Source organism: Pecten maximus, chromosome 2 (genome assembly GCF_902652985.1).
Source record: "Pecten maximus chromosome 2, xPecMax1.1, whole genome shotgun sequence".
NCBI classification, from domain to species: domain Eukaryota; kingdom Metazoa; phylum Mollusca; class Bivalvia; order Pectinida; family Pectinidae; genus Pecten; species Pecten maximus.
In genome coordinates, this window is record NC_047016.1 from 37606476 (window position 1) to 37630395 (window position 23920).

Genomic DNA, 23920 nt, shown 5'->3' on the forward strand with positions numbered 1-23920 from the left:
TAAACGTAGGACTACGCAAGCTATCGTTTTGCTTCTGAGGCCATTTTGAAACCCCACCTTTGATCTTTTGTCGACATCCTCATGTCATCGAAGGGTGTTGTATTTATGTTGTCCCGGAGAAAGTTAGGCCGTGTTCGGTGCTCGTTGGCATGGCTGATGGCCTCATTATTACCACACTAGTTCTTGATATAAGAAAGTGACATTACACGAATTTGACCTAGATTTGTATGGCGGGTGTTGTCGATGACGAGACATTTTACCTTGCCTTGCCTTTGCGTACTAGTACTGTAATGTATTCTCTACAGTGGATCTACACAAACAAGTAATGCAAGCCAATATATGGCGGAGACGTACCATACAATCTGATTTCATAACTAAGATCTTATCTAGATTAACAGGAAGAAATTGTTTTAATCTTCAAAGACCAATTAAAATAATTAACAAGGAAGTTCCTGTTTTAAGAAAACAAACAAATATTCTATATACAAGGGTAGTAACTCATATATAGGAACTAACAAACTCTTGGCAAAGACTTAGAAGCATTTTATTATCACCATAAGAAGTAGTTCAACCTACTGACTTATCATATATTTATTATAAATTACACAGTGTATAGTTAACAGTAACACGTTTGGTAGTATGAGAAATACATACAATTTTATTTTTACAATATCATCCAATAATCATGAGATATTAATACATATTTTGAACACTATATGTGCCTATTTCTACAATGTAGTTTTAAACAGTACTGTCCGTGTGGTCGTATGTTGAACCAAGTTAACTTGATTAAAAGACCTAGGTCTACTTGCTCAATATATTTTACGAGTAAGACAGACGTAAAAAAGAATACAAATAAAAGTAAGATCCCTTGTGCGCTTCCAACCGGGCCAACAAGGGTGATTAATTTAAACTGAATTAACTTCTTTCACAATAACTGTAAAATAAAGCTTATTATCTATCCAATTAAAGGTGCATGCAGATATTATATCCTGTCATATGAGAGCACCTTCAAATGAGGTACGTATACGATTTATGATTGGATAAAATACCAATTCGATATTGCTTCATGTCTACTTGGCTTGCTAAGTCTAGTATACATCGGCCAGGTGATCATTTAATAAATAGCAACATTTTCTTTTCAGATATAAACCTTTAAGATTATAATTTGAAATTAGGAATTGATGAAATCCGGAAAAATACTATCTGGCAATTAAAGAACATGTTGCTTATATGACGCAACGGTTATAAACTCTTTAACTCCTGAATATAAATTTGCATATCTTAGTCGTGTTTAGACTCTGGTTAAAGGTGTTTGCTGTATTCTTTTGACTTCCACCTAAAACTAATAATGAATAAAACTGAAATTTCTTCCGTGATATTTCATGGACAGACATATATTCCAACAGCGGGGTGACATTTAACAGTGCTGGCTTGCATGAAATGAATATGTAATGGGCGAAGATACTAGATGATGATAATGCTGAAATATGTTGATTCATTATGTGAAGTGAAAAAAATGAAAATAGGTGAGTTATTTGGTTTCTCAGAAACATATATCAGCAAATGGAGATATTAGCACCTTTCAAATTGAGAGTTTGATTTATATACAAAATGTATAATTGATACCTTATTACATTCAAACTTTTGTCAATTGGTCATTTGAGTTCTAAAATAAGAATATAATTGGTTTATGCCTATAATATGTGAAAATAAGGTAATTTGTAAGATTTTATAAAATGACAAAATTTGATTTGAATGGTCCTTTTCTACATAAAAAAATGAAGCAAAAATACCGGCTCATAATAAGTTATGTTATATGAAAATGACTACAAATAGAAATCTCACAAAGCATACGAAATAAATCACACCAAATATATATATATATATATATCAATGAATTAGCATTACTATACATACAAAAATTAACTTATGTCCGCGAGACTTTAAAACAGGAAATATTTTATTACATTACAAAGAATCCTCGACAACAGAATAAAATAATATAAGTGAATATTACCAATGGAGTCTGGAGTCATGTAATGCTGATGATGGTCCAAAGAATAAAAAAGAATAAATTTCTTTATAACAATAGTAAAATTTTATGATAAACAATTGTTTATAACGTCTGGTGTACCTTGCTTATTTGCTTACTTTCTGAATTTGTCATTCCAAATGACAGTGTATCTTAGCGTTCCTTAACAAAACGTCTTAATGAATATCTGAACAAAACTTAAGAAATCTTATACAACTGTTGAACTTTCAAACTACAAAATACATACGATATAACTCATATGCAACAAGATACCAGGTACCTTCTTAGTAAAAGCTAAACTTTCCTAGAAATTTGTAACGAAAAGGCAAGTGTGCCTAATAGGCCCTTTTTAACCTTACACATATAAAGTGGAAATAATTCCTCAATACTTCTTAAAACACTTAACATTTTCGGTATGATAATAATTTTACTGATCATCATAAGCATAAAATTATATCAGATATACAACATATTAAATAGATATACATCTAACCCTTAATTCACCCGGATGTGGATTTCCCCATCACGCATGCATCTATGGCAGGAATGACCCTTTTCTTCTGGCCCTACCGGGGTCGTGGTAAAATGTGACATATGTGGATACAAAAATAAATTTTACCATTTCTATATCACGTTAATTGCATTTCAGAGTGAGTTTATGTGATATGAAACACTCGGTAAAAAAGATTTCTATTCGAATGTCAGACCTACGTTTGAGAAGAGTTAATAAGAGTCATCTCCCCTGTGAGCACTGATACATATGCTAATAACATGAGGCATGTTGGTCTGCGACACCAGGAAAACGATTGAACAACGTGAAAAAATATAAAGGGGAGATAATTCCTCTACATGAAAAAATAATAATGTTCTGCTTTGATTATATTCTTCCGTAATCTAATATTGATGGTAATCTACAACTGCAAGAAAGGTTGAATGATTTCATTCATTACAAAATAGTTTTACTGAATAAGAAAATTCGAATTTCCATATTTCGGTGAAAAAGAAAATGTCCCCAAAATAAAATTCCTACACAATTGTAGGTAAAGTTCACATCTAAAATAGTATTTTCCCTAAAACAGCTAACATCTGCAGAGAGTTGTGGCATTTTGAAATAATCCCTTTTCTGAAAAATGGCGTTTTTCTTCCTTGTTTTGTCTTGTTTTTTTGTTTTGTTTTTCTTCAAAAATGTAGACATTGAGAAAATTAGCATGGAAAGGCATAATAATTCTTGCAACAAAGCAAATGGTAACACGAAGATCATTTATGTCAATTTTCATGACAATCGTTTCATTATTTCCTGGCCATACCCCCTTAAGTAAATCTGATGCAAAGCAAATTAAAATACATTTCCTTAGAATTATAGACATTGCCGCATGAAAATACGACATAAATTAACAAGCTGATATTAATTTTCTGCTACCTTTGAATCTTTAAACTCGTTACATTGGAAATAATATAAATCGCAGTAACAAAGCACATGTACATGGATTATCTATGAAAAATTTGGTAATCACTTTGTATCAATAGTCCAAGCCGACTAAGCTTGAATCATATCTAGTAGTCAGAAGGTACCTATTATATTTGGTACTTCTGTAATATCATTTTTGACACATTTATTTAACAATGACATGAAAATCAATCAATATTGATATTTGAAAATTAATTTCTATCATGCTAGAGATATTTACGGTACAAATGGTAAATACCTATCAACAAATTACATTATGTACAATATCATACGACTTACGATATCATAATATCGCGAGAATGATTTCAAGGCTGTGTAGTCTGTGATGCTTACATCGTATATAAAACTGTCCCTTTACTGTTGTTTTTGTCACACCTACAGATATACTGGAATAATTCAAATTCATTTAATAGATAACGAAACGCTGGTTATATCAATGATTTGTTGGTAAGCTTACAGTGTATTTACTTATTGTAGTATATCAGGTAGGATCAGGAAGTGTCACCTGTGTATAATTACTTCCCCTGTTCTCGTCCTCGGTCCCCACTTTGCTTACATTTGTCGTGTGGTCGTAGTCATCTGATACTCTGTTTGCATCAGAGTGTTCCTGGTCTCCCAACAAAACCACATGATCATAGTTTGAAGATGCACTATCTCTTAATTCAAAGTTCTGCGCATGGTCGTAAGTGGAATCTACTTCCGCTTCATTTCGTCTTCCTGCTGCTCCTGGAATATGATCGTAGTCTTCAGTATCATCTGCATGTTCTTTTTTCGTTGTTATTGAATTTCTCAAATGGACGTGATCATAATTAGAGGAAACAGATGAACGTATGTTTGCCTGTCCAAAGTGATCATAATCGTCTTCTCCTTCTTTTTGATCATTGATTTTTACTGTGTTGGTTTCTGGTTGTATACGGATTTTCTCCTTTGGATGAGACTCGCTATCAAGTTCAGCATAATGATCCTCAGTTTTGTTATCTTCCACAACGTTTGATGTCTCTGGGACATCATTATTGCGTTGTTTTTTGTCGCCATTGCAAACAATACCGTGCACTTTTGGAAAACCCTCGCTTGGTTCCTCGTCTGGGAGGACAATCTGTTCATAACAGTCTCCGCCATTTTTTCCTATATCTTTATATCTTACTATTGATTGCTCTGACTTCATTGAGACGTATCTTTCTGCTGCTTCCATATGATTCACCTGTCCGCCATCAAGGTCAATGTCGTGCCTATCCTTGCTTTCTTTTTCAGTTGCTCTTTTCCTGTTTGACCTAATTAGATAAACGGTTATAAGAATTCATATTTATAATTCAGGAAGAGTTTATGGCAAAGTTTTTCTTACCTCATCTGTGGCAGTTTCATTTTCATTTTATTGTGGCATTTGGAGTGATTATTTTGGTATAAAGACTTATCTTACTAATCCGATCGATAATATCGATTTACATACACGTTAGATAATCATTGTAGTTAAAGCAATACCCTGTTATAAAGTAAAGGTTTTTTTTGTAATGCCACAGAAGAGCCTACATGCAGCACTTTTACCTTCCAAATATTTTCTCGAAAAACTACTGTAAACGTACACATTTTCGCGATACTATTATTTTAGCGCTTTTAGCATATTATGTCATCCGCAATATCAAGCTTGCGTTAGATGAAGTGTCTAAATTTAGTTTTCTATGACAAGAACTGTGAGTGGGCTAATTTATCAATGCACTAGTCCGTAGTAAATAGTTATGCACTAATATTTAGAACGCCAAATAAATACGTATATGGTATAACGACTGGTAAATGATATATCCCTCTTACCTCTTTCTACATGTACAAATGATGATGACGATCAAAACGATCAAGATGAAGCCTCCTACTCCCGCTCCTATTGCTATATACAGCACTGAAACATATGTGATATTTTAGAATTATGCCCAAGTTTCATCTATATTCCTGACTTGTGGAAATTCTTTAGTTTAAAAATTTCTAAAGGAAAACGTTACATATTTTAAGGAATGCTTCTCAACTATTCCTAAAACCGGGTCAGGGCAATTTACAATCGAGCTGTTTAAATTTGACACTTGATTTATACAGTGTTCATCATTATTTAGGTGAATATATTATAAAGTACCATTGATAAACTACATCCATAATACTGTTTATCTGTCTTCGGAGCGTTACAAGATATACAAAAACACGTGTAATCCTTTGATAATTAAGTAATAACTTCAATTTATTATTTATATTATGGAGTTAGATTATTATTATTATTTAATCTGCTGTGCACACTCCCTGTGAAAATTATGAATTACGCCGTTGTATCAGCAAATCAAAAGCGACGTTAAAAACGGCGATGTCACTGTTGACGTTAGAGGCTGATAACACTTTTAAGCCAATGTAAATGTTTCTTACAATCGAAATTATAGGTACTCAATTTTTTTGTTTCATCAAACACATACATTGAAACCGGCAAGAAATAATTTGCATGCATCTGCCAACTAAGGATTATTCCAAATACTGTATGTGTATGACGTGCAAAGATAATAGCCACACAATTTTATTGTTTCTTGAACATTACAAACTTTCAATCTAAACTGATTTCTGATATATTTCAAGATGTCTTTGTCATATAAAGAATGGATCATCTTGGAATACATTTACATCAACACTGTTTTTTCTTTCTTTTTTCTTCTTCTTTTATTTTCCCTTAAAGATCAATTATATATATATATATATTTCTCTCGGTACAATTACAATAGGAAATTCAAATCTATATCTTCGGATCACCAACACATAGTGTATACGATACATTGTGCTAATAAATAGGTATATAACTTAGCAACACAAAGGATGAAGGAAGACAACTTTTTGACTCGTGCCCTGACCGGGCCTCGAACTCACGATCTACGGCACCCAATCGGCTGGCCAGAAATACCCGCAGCCTATACCGCTGCGCCACCTCGGCGTTCATAAAAAAGAACATTTCAATGGCGCAGTGATGGTCGGCCCGATACCCTGACATGATCATTGTGGAAGTCGTCTATAAGATGATATGAATACCTGGATCGCTATGTATTTACATACATGGATACGAAATATAACATTAATTGTAATGGTTTGATATACTGTACGCTACCCATGTTGTCTGCTTCCGTAATATTGCCCATTGTTTTGCTTGTATGCGATATAGTTGTTTGCTCACTATTTGAAGGGAGAGTATCTCTTGATGTTGGTTCACCAGTTGTTGTACGAGTCGGCGGAATAGTTGATACATCTGGTTCCGTTTGATTTATCGTGCAAATGGCTGGTGAATACACATCAGGTGAATGTTCTACCAAAAAAATCAACAAATAAAAAAGTAAATAATAAGTGTAATTATTAGGTTTACCTGTTTTCTACACCAACATACAGCCTACACTATATTCTGGTGCATAAACTACTTGAGTAGTATTACAATGAATCTATTCTATTATTGATTTATACAAGTGTAAATATTTCGTAACTACTTCCAATTTGGAAACTTGCTGTATTTACATATGTAAGTGCAAAATAAAATAAATAACCGATACGGTCGTTGATTAACATACAAACGTATATGTATTGAATGGTTAAGCTTATCAGACTTATTTATACATTTTTATCTTTAAATATTTAAAACCGAATGTTATCGGTCGTTTGGTTATCTCGTTCAACGTTGTCTGATATGTCAATAGTTGAGTCGAATATTCAAGTTACCAGACAGATGATGATGATTAAATGTAGAATTAAACCAAAAAATCTCTTATAATGGAGAAAAACACCCTACGGGGTTACCGTTACACTATTAACAGTAACGTACAACTTAGTCCCCTTGATTAATTCGTCAATGTGATTAGTTTTGGAATCAATATGCTAATCAATGCTAAAGCACAACAGGTCATTATTTACTCTCAATTTGAAGAGTTGTTGTATTTACGTATTATTTATACAAGCTAGGTATTTCCTAATAACTTTTTGAAGACTGTAGCCTATATTGCTACCAGAGTTTCACCGGCAACAATGGCATCTCCAGTGCAATCGTGTGATTTTCCCTCACCTCTTAATCGACAATTTTGAAAAATATACATTTTACACATTGCGAATGTTAAAGATACATTTTAAGATGATGTCTAAATACTGAATGTCCAAAATCCAAAAGTTATACAAATCAATATTAAATAATTAATTGTATGTGATAATATAATAATAAACGAATACCTATTTTACAAATATATCCGTTCTTGGAGGAATTACATCTGTCATAGTCTGGTTTATCATTGCCAGGGGTTATTAAAGAGCATTTCAAAAGCTGTCTGTTGTGAAGTCGTATCCCAGATCTCACTAAAATAAATATACATAATACTGTAGCCTGGTATTTCACTCATAATGCGTACATGATAAATATCATTTACAAAAATAACTTAGTCTTCAACACGTGACATTATGAAGTAGATATATCCCACAAATGACAACAAAAATTAATTATTTGTATTCGGTCAGAATTCATAGTCGTATGTGTTCTATTTTAAAGGAACAGCTTCAATATTATATACACGTGTACTGCTTCGATGAATTCGCTTTCATTCTATCATCCATATTCATAATGCTGTTTGATAGGTATTGTAAAATGAAGTACGTAAGTAATGAAAACTATTACATGAAATCCCAATAAGAAGAAACTATGACGGATATTTAGGTATGCATTGACAACTATACCAAAATTCAAAATCGTCTGAAAGACTTGTGGGAAAAGAATTTATCTTACATGATTTAATGTTAAAAATGTCGGAATTATACAGAAAATCTTACATTCAAATCCTGTGGTAAACGACGCGTTGTTTCTATGAATGTTATCCCAGCTAGGATTGCTTTTGTGTGGTTTTGTTTTACATTCAGCTAAAGGATGCCGTAAGATAAAACTATTCCTTTTCTCACACACCTGCCTTGCTTCGAACCAGCTGGTTAATTTACTACTGACATGGCCGTCTAGAACACACAAAGCCAGCTAAACAATACGTTAAAGAAATAATTATATGAAGGGCATGACAAAAATTATATTTTCAGATTATTGGTATAGTTGATAAGTACATTCTCTTAGGTAACATGATAATCCTATCTTTAAATTCCAAATTGTATTGTTTTTTTGTTTTTGTTTTTTTGTTATTTTTGTATCAATGTACTGATTTGTATACCTTTAACATCAAAATAATGACGTCATTTTATTATTTTAAATACATCTTCACTTGTAGTACATACCATTACACTGCACTTTTAATAGACCTTTACATGACTGTCCTGTAAATCCAAATGAATAGGCATTTTTCCCATTACCTTGGCAGTTGTATGACGCACACATTTCAGTTTTGTTAAAATCCTTCCCTGAAGATAAATTGATGGTATAATATGTTTTAAAATAACAAAAAAATAAATGGTTTACTATTTTTTTCAAGGGTCTCCATGCAAATATACCCGTATATTTTGTTCATATTTTCTCTTTTTTTTTATCTTGAATTAGAATTACATAATAATAATAATTAAATTATAATGTTAAAGTGTTGATATTCCTTGTTACAATAACTGTCATTGTGTCCTTTTTTTCGGCATAGCCGTCTAATTTTGTTTTGGCCCCGGATATGACGCGACAGGTGGCGTTACTGGTCAAGATGAAGTATGTGATTGGTCAATGCAAAATGTAGATATACAGTTAAAAACGAAACAAAATTAAAGGGACCTCACGGTAAACTTCTGAACAATAACCATTCGAAATCGACGATGTAGGTACATAAAAACATCAATTATCAATTAGGCTATTAAAATGTTATCACAATTCGCTGATCAACAATTGGAAACAAAAATGGCTTCCAATGTGAATCGACTGCGGTTGAAAACGATAACAGCTTCCGCAATGAAGAGAATAATAGGAAAATGGGTCAAACACAACCCTAGAATTAAACTTGGGAAGCAGTACAATAGACTGTAACAGTTCAAACATGAAAACAACAGTAATACGGACGCCGCTCGTATTCTGCTTGATTGTTTGATAGTAGGTCATGACAATCTCGGTAAATTTTACACAAACTCGGTAAGATTTCCACAATCTCAGTATATTTACACAAACTCGGTAATATTAACACAAACTCTGTAATAGTTCCACAAACTCGGTAATATGTATACAGTCTGTACCAGTACATCGCTACTGTCACTATACTATATGAACAATGTTTACACTTATTTACACATAAATATGTGTGCCGTAATACAGTGTATATACAGAACGTGTTATTTAACATTTAAACCACTGTATACTATCGTTATCCAACTAACCCAGATGGAATATAGATATCGCCTTGTACACGATCGTGTGTTTGTGCTGCAACGATTTCAAAACAGTCACGTAATGATTTAAAAATAATTTCCGCGCTAAATTTAGAGGGGGATTCCCAACTAAATCGAGTGGTCAAGCTGGACATAGGGATTGACTGTGAACATTGGGACAGCACAGAAACATAACTGGAAAGGAACAAAACGCGTACATTCAGTGAAAATTGCAACGTTTTTACCGTGATGTCCCTTTTAAATTGAATGCAAGCTGAATAAGTGGATGCATCTATTCAAATGACACATTTGCAGTCTTATTATCACCAAAAATGATTCAAACTGATATAATTTTGTTATCCGTGCTGAAACTGCGCATTTATTAATTACAATGTAGTTCGTTAACTTATTTCACCTGTAGTTTTACATTATAACCACCAGCACTAAAACTATGCCGTTTATCTTTTTTTAAAGATATTTCTTGTTTGGGCCCCGTTTGGGCAGAAGATTTAATAGGAAGGTGAATACATCGGGGCCTACTGATTGGATATTACGGTGAGCGAAGTTTCCAAAGTTTTATGTGTGGGCTGGGCAATACATTTTCAAGCCTGTTTTTGTCAGGGGGAGTTAATTAAGTGAATATTTTGTTGTAAATTTATGTGAATTTTTGGTGCTGAATTCAATACAGGATGGTTGCCCCCATATCAAAAACAGTTCAAATTGGTTGAATTTTTAAACATTCTATTGCAGGCTTCCGATATGACATTCTTCAAAATTATGGCTAGTGGACCAGTGTTGAAAACTCCATTTAAGCAGGACAATGGTAAACGTTAACATGATCGTCTATGGGAAATCATTTGGTTCCGTGGGTCCTATAGGGTTATAGGGTTCAGTTTCTGTTCACTTACATGAATGACAAACATTCCACTACAGGAGTCTTTTTAGATTATTTAAGAATAGGCATTGTCGTTATCATTCCAGATGCAGAGTTATGTGACATTGGCCTCTGTTTTATTAGTTTAGACAAAACGAATATAAAATGACATACGTGTATTTTTGATTATTTCTTTTTATTTCTCTCTAAATAGCACCAATTGAAGACCGAGGCAACAGAGCGTAATCATGTAGATATGTATATGACGTTACAGTAACATTGTAGTATGTCTTACTTATGTGCATTTCGTAAAACGGCAATGTTGTATGACATATATTCTGTGACATAGTAAGTCTTAAAGTAACTTACGTATTTTGTATAAGGCGGTGTATCCATCCACGCCACACTGAAAGCTCGAACTATTCGAACATGATGGACAATTGTTGAACGAAGGAATGCTGATATTCGACGGGGTTTCAGAAAAACACACGCACACGTCGTCCTAGAAAATACAAGCATACCCGGGTTTTTTTTTCAACGGAAACAACTGCAGACACAAAACCATGCTGTTTTATGCATTATTTTTCTGAATAAAGAACAACGGCAAATGATAAAACAGCAACTATATTTTGAAGTTTAACAGAATATTGCCGTAGAAATACTCATACCTACAATATGAATCACACTTGAATACGTTAGTTTATTTTCTATGGAAATATGGTTATTTAATGGGTTTTTTACATCAATTATAATCTTCCTGTCAATCATAGGAATGAAAGTAAAAACACTGATAAACAAAGTGCCTACTGTAGGGAAAATACACCCTATATAAATTTTGATATATGATATTTTGTAAAATATATACAGTAGTGCCATTTATATTTACAATTCGTAACCCATAAAATTGCATTTTCTACGGATATCGAATAAATCATTCAATTTGATCTTTGGCCTCATGTCGACATCAGAAAGCAGGAAAAATGAATTTGACCTTTAACCTTCTAACGACCTTGAACTTTGATGTACTGACTGATAAGTGTGCAACACATAGAGCCTAATGTTGGTGTCGTTCCCAGAGACATTGTAAGTGTTATTGTATGTAAATGCATACATTATAGTTACCATGTACATAGTCACGGTTGATAGTTTTTTCAAAGATGGACTTCAAACAAATGACTTTATTTTATTCAAACAGTTTTATAGGAATTTGATGAAATATGAAAAAGTTATAAAATTTATAATCTCAACTTTCAAATAAATTTTAACTCTACATGGAGATGAAATATTACATATATTGAGACTTCAAATATTTCAGGTCTATTTTCTTTCTAAAACATAACGTCCGATCAGAAGTGACATGAAAATTAGAATTTATTGCGTCTTTTAGGTCGAAAATTCACTGTAGATAAATCTGATATGAAATGAAGAGAACAAGAATCGCAAGCACCGGCATCTTTTGGCACCTGATATATGTTCTTAAAAAGATATGACATTCATAATACCATGTACTTACTATAATTCCAAAGTATGTGTAATTTTCACAATATGCATAACATGACCAGCCTATGTCTACACTGTTGTCGTTATGCTGTATGCAAACGGCTGTAGAGTTTTGGATGTAGAAACAACCTATCAACAAAAATAAAACATTAAAACATGTTATAGTGCAGAGTTTCAGTTTTAGAGCTAATTACATCACATAAAATGATAATGTAGGATTCAACTTCATGTAATGTAATTTACAATAACGATGGGAAATAACGATGTGTGAACGAAACCGTTATTGTAATTCAAATGAGAAGTAAAAGTCATTGGGAAAATGGAAATGAGAAAGAGTCTTCTAAAACCGCCAGAATAATATAGGCAGCTAATGTCAGTTCTCAAACTGAGAGTTAGGGTTCTGAAAACGGAACCACTAAACATAACAAGCATCAACTTCATATCGCATAAGGCAATACAATACTTCCTGATGTAGTCATGATATCGTGGAAATTGCGAAAATTAGAACAAGCTTTAGAATATCGAATCAGTCGGAACATGAAAGCACTACAACTTGGAAATGCAGGAATGTTTCTATCTAGAAATAGAAAATTGGAAATTCAAATAATCACGCTTCAAACAACTTAGTTGTACGCTGGCCTTGTATGTGACGCATTAAGAAAAGATTGTATAATGCCAGTCGCTGACGTTGAAGAGTCCATAGTGTCCTCGATTTCAAGGTTGTTTTTTTTATTCTCATCAGCTCAACTAAGAATTGTCAAACTTTGTATCTAAGGACAACAAACCGTCAAATTATCCAATGTATAAAGCATTTGCAAAATCATCAATATAAAATTACATCATTCAGCTGTTTCGTCCTTCTAAGACTCATCTGTGATGCTACGGACACCATACAGATGTTCAGTCCTTCTAGGAATCGTCCGTGATGCTAAGGACACCATAGAGCTGTTTAGCTCTTGTATGATTAGTCAGTGAGGCGTAGGACACCATGCAGCTGTTTCGTCCTTCTACGACTCGCCAGTGAGCCTAGTGACATCATTCAGCTGTTTCCTCCTAGAACTTGTCAGTGATGCTAGGGTATTGGGAAAATCAAACGGGACCTAACCAAACGGAAAAAAAAGAAGACCGTCACAAGTGGATTAGTCAAAACGACAAAATGGTGTTTTGTTACCTTTCAACTCCACCCATTCTGTCAGGAAAGAGAATGAGCTTGTCCAATAACTGTTGTTTTCAGACAAAGTTTTATTGCTGGCATTCTCGATATACTCAGACGAATCAATCAGTGTTCCATTTAGTTGATTACAGGCACTGGCAGCATCCTTCCATGTCGTCCTATTGGTACACACCATGTAAGTGACGTTTGACGTTTGACCTGAAAAGGAAAGTTCTTTCTTTGGTGAACACGACGTTTTCTCGTGCATAATAACCTTTTACAATGGAAATGAATATTTATATCGATATATAAATGTATGTTATTGCTTTATTGTCCACATTGACATTGCATTCAGATTATAATAGTAAGTTAGCAGAACATTATTTCGTTTTGCTGAAGGTTAGAAGTCAATCTTTAGTTTAAAAGTTAATTCAAAAGACACACAAGATATTAGCAACATTCAATACAAATGGAGTGTTAGATATATTAAAGCAAAAGTAAATTATTTAGCATCATCATACAGAAGTATCAGCCTTCTTGGACAAATCAGTGATGCTAAGGACATCATACAGCTGTATCGGCCTTCTAGGACTTGTCAGTGATGGTGAGGACATCATACAGCAGTATCAGCCTTCTAGAACTCGTCAGAGATGCTAAGGACATAATACAGCTGTTTTGTCCTTCTATGACTCATCAGTGATGCTAAGGACATCATACAGATGTATCAGCCTTCTAGGACTCATCAGTGATGCTAAGGACATCATACAGCTGTATCGGCCTTCTAGGACTTGTCAGTGATGCTAAGGACATTATACAGCCGCCTCGGCCTCCGGGGTTGCAGTGGCCGAGTGGTTAAGGTGTCCCGACACTTTATCACTAGCCCCCCACCTCTGGGTTGCGAGTTCAAAGCCTACGTTGGGCAGTTACCAGGTACTGACCGTAGACCGGTGATTTTTCTCTGGGTACACCGGCTTTCCTCCACCTCCAAAACCTGGCACGTCCTTAAATGACACTGGTTGTTAATAGGACGTTAAACAAAACAAACCAAAACAAACCAAAGCCTTGGCCTCCTAGGACTCATCAGAGATGCTAAGGACATCATACGGCTGTTTCGGCCTTCTAGTGCTCATTAGAAACGGTAAGAACCTAATATGTAATTTGGTATCAGCTTTTATTGTGAAAGAACACAATTCTTTATCAATTTAACACCACACAAAACATGATAACTTACCACGTATAGTTAGAATACTGGTTACTAGGGCGGTGATCCACAAGAGCCCTTTTTCCATGTTATCCAAGCTCATATGTTGTATATTATATGCGGCATACTTTGTCCATTTGTTGCCTCTAGTTTATTGCCTAAATTCAAATACAAAAAAGATCAAGTCATCCTACAATATTTTTCTTTATTTTCAAAACAGCATATTTCATAAAAGTTCTTTAAATTTCGTTAAAACTATTAGTGCTATTCTTCAAACTTTGATATTAAATAAGGCATCTGAAGCGATTCGAATACCCTCGCTATTCAACACTGACCAATACGAAATAAGATATGTTAAAACTTGTCTAATCACAATATTGATTAGGAAAACGCTACTAGATATAGCGGTTGGGGTTAACAGTTTATAGTAATAGAACTATTCATATCTGATAAACAAAGATTTTGGTAGAGATTTTGATGCAGGTTAGCTGAAACCTGAACTCGTACTAGAGATAATGGTTGTAAGTGTAACACGTTTCTGATCATAATGATCGTACAATTGATGGAGTCTGCCCAGTATGGACTTCCAAAGCATATTTATAGTAGCGTTGACCCCAGGTGGTCGAATTATGATTTTGTACAAAAAAATGGTTATGAGTAAGTATATGAAGTTTCAGGGAATTGGAACATTAATGAAGTCGGTAGAGCAATGAAGTCGGTAGAGCGAAGATGTCGTTTGGTTATGTACGTACGAGTCTATCCCCTTCTACCCACACTGACTCGTGGCGTATAATAACTACAAGATTTAAAACAAATAACAGTGAGAGTCTAAAAAATGATTGAGCATGTTTTCTGTCACAACCATGGAATATTTACAGTAAGGGAGATCAAATGCTGATATGAAATATCGACATCAAACGTTTGTTGGTGTTTGGCTGGGGGCGTCCTTAAAACTACGGATGAGGTTACACTCAAGGACTGACTCCAAATGGCTACCTTACGTCATTCTATTTATCTGCAATCCAAATCCAGTTATTTTTATTTACAATATTTATAAATTAACAACAGTTCAATGAGTATCTTCGTTTGGGATACTTCGCTTCTGTTGTCACAATAACATTAATCAAATGACATAGATTTCAGTTAGCTAATACTACATCACATAGGAGAGTGGGATAATAATATGCAACCAACCTTGGTATCAAGTTTGAGTTATTCACATAATAGTTCCACACCTATGTATATATTACACTTTTCGTAAAACGATACATATTGTTTAAGGGGCACATACGAAAGTATTTACAGCATTAGTTTCCTTATTCCCGAATCATTTTGAAAAAAAGGTTTTATTTTAGCTAATCTGTCATATGACTGACCATCATTAGAGACTGTAACGAGATCTCGTGTGACACATCAATGCATGTCATACTCTTGTTATCAAAATAGCAATAATTCATGTATTCATATTTAGCCCTTTTTTTGTGAATTACATCTTACATTTTCACAATAATTTTATTCATGATATTTGATGATAGTTCCTGATCATTCAGACCGACTCCGGTTGTTATAAGCGCCCAGTTGTACAACTTCCTAGTATAATTCCATGTTAAAGTTGTTTACCGGTGATACAATTCAACAATGACGGATTGTAAAGAAAACGTGGTCACATTTCCTCTTTAAACGGTAACCTATTTAACTCGTATGAAAACCTTGGCTTTTTACCATAGGTTAAAACCTTCAGCATAGCAATACGGGAAACATTATAACTACAAATGGATTTTTACGGATATTTTAAAGTGCTGTCAGGAGCTAGAAATTATGTGGATACATTTATAATATGCTTGAAACATACAATTATTTTAAGTTATTAGTCTGGCTTTCGAGCCCTGAGAAACAGTAAGGTAAACAATGGAGATAAAAGGTAAGGTCGAAGTATTTTTGGGAACGCCCATTTTGTCGTGACCTTGGTGTACATTAACACACTACATTTAAAGATCGGTGGATTCCCGCGTATCTTAAGATTTTGTTTTCTTCCTGAAAGTACGGCACCTGATACAAAGGGGAAATTTGAGAGTTTGAGAAACAATCCCTAGTATGAGTCCGATATAACGATCCTAAATAGTATACAAGGAAACACAATGTTCAATGGTATTGTGGTCCCTCACTTCCGGACAGTTCCTACGAAGTCTCAGAAGGAAATTGTATTCTGCTTGATTTTGTTTATAAATGGTGCCAAAACACGTGTTTGTGTAAAGTAAATAAGTAGTAAAATGGTGCACGTGTCTATTATTAAATTGCAATGCATTATGGATACCATTGTGCTTCTCTTTATGCTTCCAAATATAGTGTTTCCCGACCTGATACGCCGAGATGTTGTATATGATGCGGGTAGGTGTTAAATCCAAGAGTGTTTCCCTTGTATTACCTATACTGGGCGTTACCGCAAAAAAAATATTTTGACGGAAAGCTCATAAGTTAGGCAATCCAGGAAAAATATTGAATATTTGCACGAGGAAAAAGATTACTAGAGCTAAAATACTCCAGAAAGGAAGCTTACGTGTTATTAACGGGATAAACACTGTATTCACATACAAATAATGTTTGTTTGATGGGTGTATTGCTCTGTTTTCAATTCCGTTTTTGCAAGAAGCTGTCTGATGAGCTAACGTATATTACGGAACAAATCAGACAGCTCCTTGCAAAAACTGGTTTGAAAACAAAGGCACTTCTGTCTCTCAGAACAGACGATCTCTGCTTCAGAAAAATACGAGGATAAATCATGTCTTTAAAGACTTTAAAAACACACGTGATAATGTAAAGTTCTTCAAAATGCAACAAAAAGTGAAAAGTATCGAATTTTCTATTTCTACGAGGGTGTTCGAACGGCTTTCCGAGAATCTCGAACGGATGCTGAATACCTTTCTATGCATAGTAGATATCCAGGATATTAAAGACTGGGCGTTAATTACAAGAAACATGTGCCTATGACCAGGACCACGAGCAAAGAGCGAAGTAAACAAGCTAACAAAAAAATCCCAACAGTATACCAACATTAGTGTGCATGCAGTTATAGAATAGAACTTAGTTTAAACTTTCAGATAAACTTAATCAATATGTCTCGTTTTTGTTTGAAACATAGGTACAGAAAAAAACGACAGTTGTGAAGAAGATTAATATACTATCAGACGTATAGCCAGCCAGTTACATTACAACGTCACCAAGTCTGAATGGAATAAAGTCAATATTGTATAAAAACAAATAAATAAAACAGGAGAATGTTTTAAACATTGACAATTTTTGTCAGCACTGCCAGAATACGGAAGAGATATATTTCTGTTAATACGTTTAACAATATAACATGCCAGTGAATAGTATCGTCGAACAGAGTTTAAATATCGATATATTGTTATTACTTATCTCATTTATAAAACTAAACCATGACCTGTATGTTTGTATATACACAGTCAATGTGAAAAAAAGGCCCGTCTCAACGGCATCACCTGGTACATTAATAATAGAACATTGTAAAATTGCAATTAATTGGCGTTGTTTTTATTCCCTGAATTTTCAGAATAAAAATTCTTCTGTTATTGGCATCATAAAAATGTTGTTTTTGTTTTGTTTTTGTTTTTTTTATCGAAAGATAAATACATTTTAGCGCAAAAAAAAAAATAAAATAAAAAGTAAAATGTGATTTATTAGCATGGACATGAATAAGCGCAGTCGGGAGGTTCAAATCTGAAAAATCTTCGTCTCTAAAATTAGGCACTAACTCAACATGTCACCACCGATATATACATACATGTATATTACACATGTTCTACAGGTAAGTCACCGGTGAACTATTTTCATTAAAGTTACTTGTGAGTTGTAGTCGTTCTGTTATTGGTTATATCCCCAAATCAGATTTTAACTTCTAAGATTCACCATGTTGAATCCAGTACTGAATGGTCAATGACGTGTTTGAAAGACTGTGCCACTGCCTCAATGGCAGCAAAGCGTATAATTAACCAATGACTATACACGGAAGGTCGAAACTATCAAAGGTTTCGAAATGATCAATAGGCAGACTTCTGACATGTCAATATGCCCTGATATGCTATTTGGTTTAATTAAGTTTTGATTTGTTTAATGTCATTTAGTTTTGTATTGTTTAACGACATTTAGTTTTGTATTGTTTAACGACGTCTAGTTTTGTATAGTTTAACGACATTTAGTTTTGTATTGTTTAACGACATTTAGTTTTGTATAGTTTAACGACGTCTAGTTTTGTATAGTTTAACGACATTTAGTTTTGTATAGTTTAACGACATTTAGATTTGTATTGTTTAACGACGTCTAGTTTTGTATAGTTTAACGACATTTAGTTTTGTGTTGTTTAACGACATTTAGTTTTGTGTTGTTTAACGACATTTAGTTTTGTATTGCTTAACGATGTCTAGTTTTGTATTGTTTAACGACGTCTAGTTTTGTATTGTTTAACGACGTCTAGTTTTGTATTGTTTAATGACATTTAGTTTTGTATTGTTTAACGACATTTAGTTTTGTATTGCTTAACGTCAATGAGTTTAGTATTGTTTAACGTCAATTAGTTTAGTATTGCTTAACCAGTGAATGAAATGACAAAAATACATTGGAATACAATACAATTGTAACATAATAGTGTTAAGCCCTAAGACATACACACATTATACATCTACCACATACGGGTTCCAATACTATCGATTGTTGAATTGTAAATATCAAGCAAATTAGGCCATTATCATCCAAACTTTGTATATTATACTAATGTTAAATCTAAAACAAACTTCCATTTTGTATGATATCACTACTAAATAAATTATAATAGGGGATTAAGAAAGAAAAACAATTTACCTCGAGTGGCTCCAACAATGTCGACGAAAAAGTTAGTCCTAAACCCGGAAGAACAAATATGTAGAATTTATAACCAGACATGGTATTTCCATGGTGGGCACCTTTCCTAAATACCTAATACACACAGATATACAACCCGGAAGCATTTTAATTGTATGGATTTGTATTACAGCACTGTTAGCATACCGTAATCTTTAGAACTGAACAGCATGGCGACCACTGGGGATCTGTTTTGTCTGGTTATTTATTACACTAGCTATTGAAGTTAGCGAGTTTAATTTTATTGGCTGACTGCGTTGTATCTGGGATATCTCCTTTCATTATTTGAACTTACAATCCTTGATTTATTTCATTGTTGGTATAAACCTTGCAGTATTACCGCTAGCATGTTAAACAGTGATTACATACCAGTCCAACCGTAAACTTGTTTTCGGGTTATATCGGGAATGTCATTTAAGTTTTGTATTTAAAGTTTTAGAGATCAGAAAAGTCAACATTGGTATCAACGATGATATCTACTCTTTTTGTTCTAATAGCAAATACAATAGACATTAGACAGAGAATGTCATAAATAATTCAAGGCACTGGAATTTTTTAGTTTAATGACGGATACACTTGAAAATCATCTATCGTGGCTATTATTATATAACATACGCTAGCTGTACATATGTGTATACACTGTAGCTATCACGCACACATATTTATATCACAGCAGAGCAAAAAAAAATAGCATTGCCATGCAGCTGCTTTGTGTTGTGAGGACTACAGAAGGAAGTTAAAAAAATAATAATAAAATACGGAAAGAAATTTCCGGACCTGTTTTAAAATATCTAGATGGTAAAGCATGTGTATATAGTTGTATACAGGCCGTACAGGTGTAATGTTCTGGCTTTAAGTCTGTTTTACATAACGCAGACAGTAAGTTATTGTTTGTGCTAAACGGATGCATAATTTTAAATGCATTTTCATGTGTATTGTATATCACATTATATACCCAACCTTCATCGACATCCTGCTAAAAATCCACAATATTTCCACTGAAATAAACAGCAGTGTGGTGTGACGATTTTCGCTTCTATCAACACCGATGTGTTGAGATGTAATTTATACACGTACACCCATAAACGTACACATCCATTTAATGTTGTTTTCTTCCCTGATATTATACATGTACGGGTAGGGACTCAGAGCAAGATTGTCATGAAACAGGATTGAGTAAATCTTAAATTCTGTGGTCGAGTGGCACAGTGGTAATAAACTTGCCTTTCACCCAGACGACCGGGGTTCGAATCCCCGATAGGACATGAAAAGGCATGGGGTCACCTGCCCGGCCACGTAGGTTTTTTGCCGGGTACTCCGGTTTCCTCCCAAAGTAAGGCACTGCACGTGCTTCCACACGTGTCGACAAGCCTGAATAATAGGCCTATAAGATGATATGACTTGTTTCACGATTGTTGTACAATAAATAAGGTTTACATTTGTTTTAAATACTGAACAAGAACGCCCTCACCTTAAAGGCAAAAAGTTAGAACACTTTATTATACTCTTTTTATACGTTATTTTTTCATTGTGACTTCAGCTAATGGCCATTTCATGACAATGTTTGTCATGAAGTTTGATGATAGCCATCTTACGATGATTTTTTCGGCATAGCCGTATAATTTTCTTTTGGCCCCGGATATGACGCGACAGGTGGCGTTACTGGTCAAGATGAAGTATGTGATTGGTCAATGTACCGGTATATGCAAAATACAGATATGCAGTTAAAAACGAAACAAAGATCAGATTGAATGCAAGCTGAATAAGTGGATGTATCTTTTCAAATGACACATTAATGAAATTATATTCCTGATTCAAATGCAGTCTTATTATCACCAAAACTGATTCAAACTGATATAATTTTGTTATCCGTGCTGAAACGCATTGTTTTACATTTTAACTACCATCATTAAAACTATGCCGTTTATCTTTTTTAAAGATATTTCTTGTTTCATGATGTTTTTATGATAGCATATCTGATATGTTTATAATAAATTGTCACGTTGTTTAAGATTTTATCACTTGTTTGGGTCTAATGCAGAGAATTTGTTTGAAACTTGTTTCTCGATGAAACCAATCACTTCGAAGCTTGGGAAGCTTCCTCATATGCAAAGACACTAGCCCTCCACCTCTGGTTGCGAGTTCGAAACCCACGTGGGGCAGTTGCCTGGTACTGACCGTAGGTCAGAGGTTTTTCTCCGGGTACTCCGGCTTTCCTCCACCTCAAAAACCAGACACGTCTTAAATGACCCAGGCTATTAATAGGATGTTAAACAAAACTAAAGCAAGCCAAACCTCATATGATTATGATTATGTAACCTCATCTGATAATTCTATCTGTTATGTTGTGTAGTCCACTCTGTGATAAACTACTGATAGGATGACTAACACATTGTATGATAATATCAACATATTATATTTGTGGGAGCAGTCAAAGCCGTGTAAAAATTTGTATGTATGCATGATGAAATATCCAAGTGTGTGTGGTTTATGTAGGTGGATCGTGGAAGGTGTGCGGGTGCGGGTGGATTGTTGTGGGTGTGTGTGGATAGTGGTAGGTAGTGCGGGTGAGCGTGCGCATGGATTGTTTTGGGCGGTTTAAGTGCGGGTGGATTGTGGTATGGTGCGATTGTGCGGGGGTGGACCACAGGGGCTAGTAACGATATAAATGTGTGTGTGTGTGGGGGGGGGGGGGGGGGGGGATGAAAATAAGAAAAAAACGTACGCAATACATATAACAAACAAGTGTTATGTTATATGTATTGCGTACGTTTTTTTCTTATTTTTCATTTTTTCCCCCATTTATATCGTTATTAGCCCCTGTGGGTGGACGTGGGTGCGCGGGTGTGGGTGGATTGTTGTGGAGTGAGAGGATATGAATGGATTGTGTTGGTGTGTGCGGGTGTGAGTGGATTGCGGTAGTATTTTTAGTGTGTGCAGTGGGCTGTCGTACGGTGTTCGGTTGTAGGTAGGTTAGCGTTGTCATAGGATGTGCGGGTGTGGATGGATTGTGGTTTGATGTGCGGATATGGGTGGATTATAGTGAGGTGTGTGGATGCAGTGTATTTTCGTAGGGGGTTCGGGTACTATTGAGATTGTCTGTTTGGGCGGAGGACAGCGTGTCCTTAAAATGACCATGGCTGTTAATAGGACGTTTTCTTTAAGTCCATTAATTTCGGTTACTGTTACCTTGGATGTACATGTATGTCACCAGCCCGACCACATGAGTTTTCCTCTCACAGTAAGACTGCTCGCGCGCTTCCATCCGGTCCAACGAGAATGATTAAAATGAATTGATTTTTTTTTTAAATGTAAAATAGATTAATTTTACAGTAACTCAATTCTAGGAATTACAAGGATGGCTTGCTTTATCTACCTAAACCACTCGTACATCTCTTTTGAGGTTATTATAGATTAGATTATCTCGTGTAAAATTATGTCTGATAAATCATATATGGATGTTTTAACGCAGGCTAGACTATCAGCATTTCTGTATGGTTATCTTATCATAGTGTTAAGTACCCAACCACATACTTGGAGATAGATTACATACCACACAAGTGTTCCTCCATTTCTGGTACACAAAACGCATTTATACTTTTTAAATACAGTGATAAGATTTTTATAGATAAGTTGGAGAATCCATATCAAGCTATATGTATTGTTATGAACACTTTAGATAAGGACACATCTCGCAACACTACATAATTATAAGTGTTTTAGTACCACATGGGCTTGATACGTTCCTATGACCCTTAACGAAAAATGTGTTGTTGACTATCCCGCGACCCATGGATTGACCCCCGACAACAATGGCGATGTTATAAGGAGACCACTGATTGTTGTTGAGCATGACAGAGTGCGAATAAAGGTGTGCTTATTAGGTGATTTGAATCGGTGACCTATGCATAGCAAATGTATCCCAAGCATCCCACGAACATTACTCCAACCTTTGCTAGTTGCTACCAAACGAGGTAGCATTATAATGTAACACCAATATTGTGGGGTTGCACAGGGATATAAATAGCCTGTCTACTTTAATTGACTCGCAAGCATTATCTATAAGCAGATATTGGATACCTGCTGTCTATGGTGTCACAATTGGGGAAATTATTCGCAAACAAAATCAGAGAGATGCGAATGTCCATACAGGGTTGATGGACACTGTTCTGCTACTGCACGCACGGTGGCGCTGTTGAGTGGACGGAAATCGATCGACAAACAGATGTCCGCTTGTTGACGCACTTAACACCAAATTATATATCTCATAAAGAAGTATCAGCGTAACTACGCAAATTTCAGCATACCCATCTATCTTAAACTATAACTGCGTATTAATAAGTAATGCTGTTGGTAGCCCTCTTAGCTTTTTGGGAAGCTAATTATACTAGACTCTAGTGGTCAATTTAAAACTCTAGCTCGAAATTTCTCATATTAAGCATCACTGAAAAGGT

At 34.6% G+C, this 23920-nt stretch overlaps 1 protein-coding gene across 2 annotated transcripts; it reads right to left on the bottom strand.

The window, feature by feature from the left end:
• Positions 1-527: 527 nt before the first annotated feature.
• On the bottom strand, positions 528-19541 carry LOC117321984. Of its 2 annotated transcripts, none has more exons than XM_033876637.1 (11): positions 19428-19541; positions 14583-14710; positions 13370-13570; positions 12212-12327; positions 11068-11200; positions 8766-8888; positions 8319-8495; positions 7728-7850; positions 6694-6822; positions 5310-5394; positions 528-4774 (listed from the first exon to the last, which is right to left on the bottom strand). In XM_033876637.1, the coding sequence occupies exons 2-11, from the start codon at positions 14653-14655 to the stop codon at positions 3985-3987; spliced, it is 1950 nt and encodes a 649-aa protein (XP_033732528.1). In that variant the 5' UTR covers positions 14656-14710; positions 19428-19541; the 3' UTR covers positions 528-3984. The 2 variants fall into 2 exon arrangements, with proteins under 2 accessions (XP_033732528.1, XP_033732527.1); XM_033876636.1 differs by having other exon boundaries at positions 6628-6822.
• Between the last annotated feature and the right edge of the window lie 4379 nt (positions 19542-23920).

Bases quoted from the DNA above. Each gene is read 5' to 3' on its own strand.
- LOC117321984 (XM_033876636.1), bottom strand. From the start codon at position 14,655: ATGAGCTTGGATAACATGGAAAAAGGGCTCTTGTGGATCACCGCCCTA. The intron at 13,571-14,582 runs GTAAGTTATCAT...TTTCCTTTTCAG, and splicing joins CAGTATTCTAACTATACGTG to GTCAAACGTCAAACGTCACT. The intron at 8,889-11,067 runs GTAAGTTACTTT...ATTTATCTTCAG, and splicing joins CACCGCCTTATACAAAATAC to GGAAGGATTTTAACAAAACT.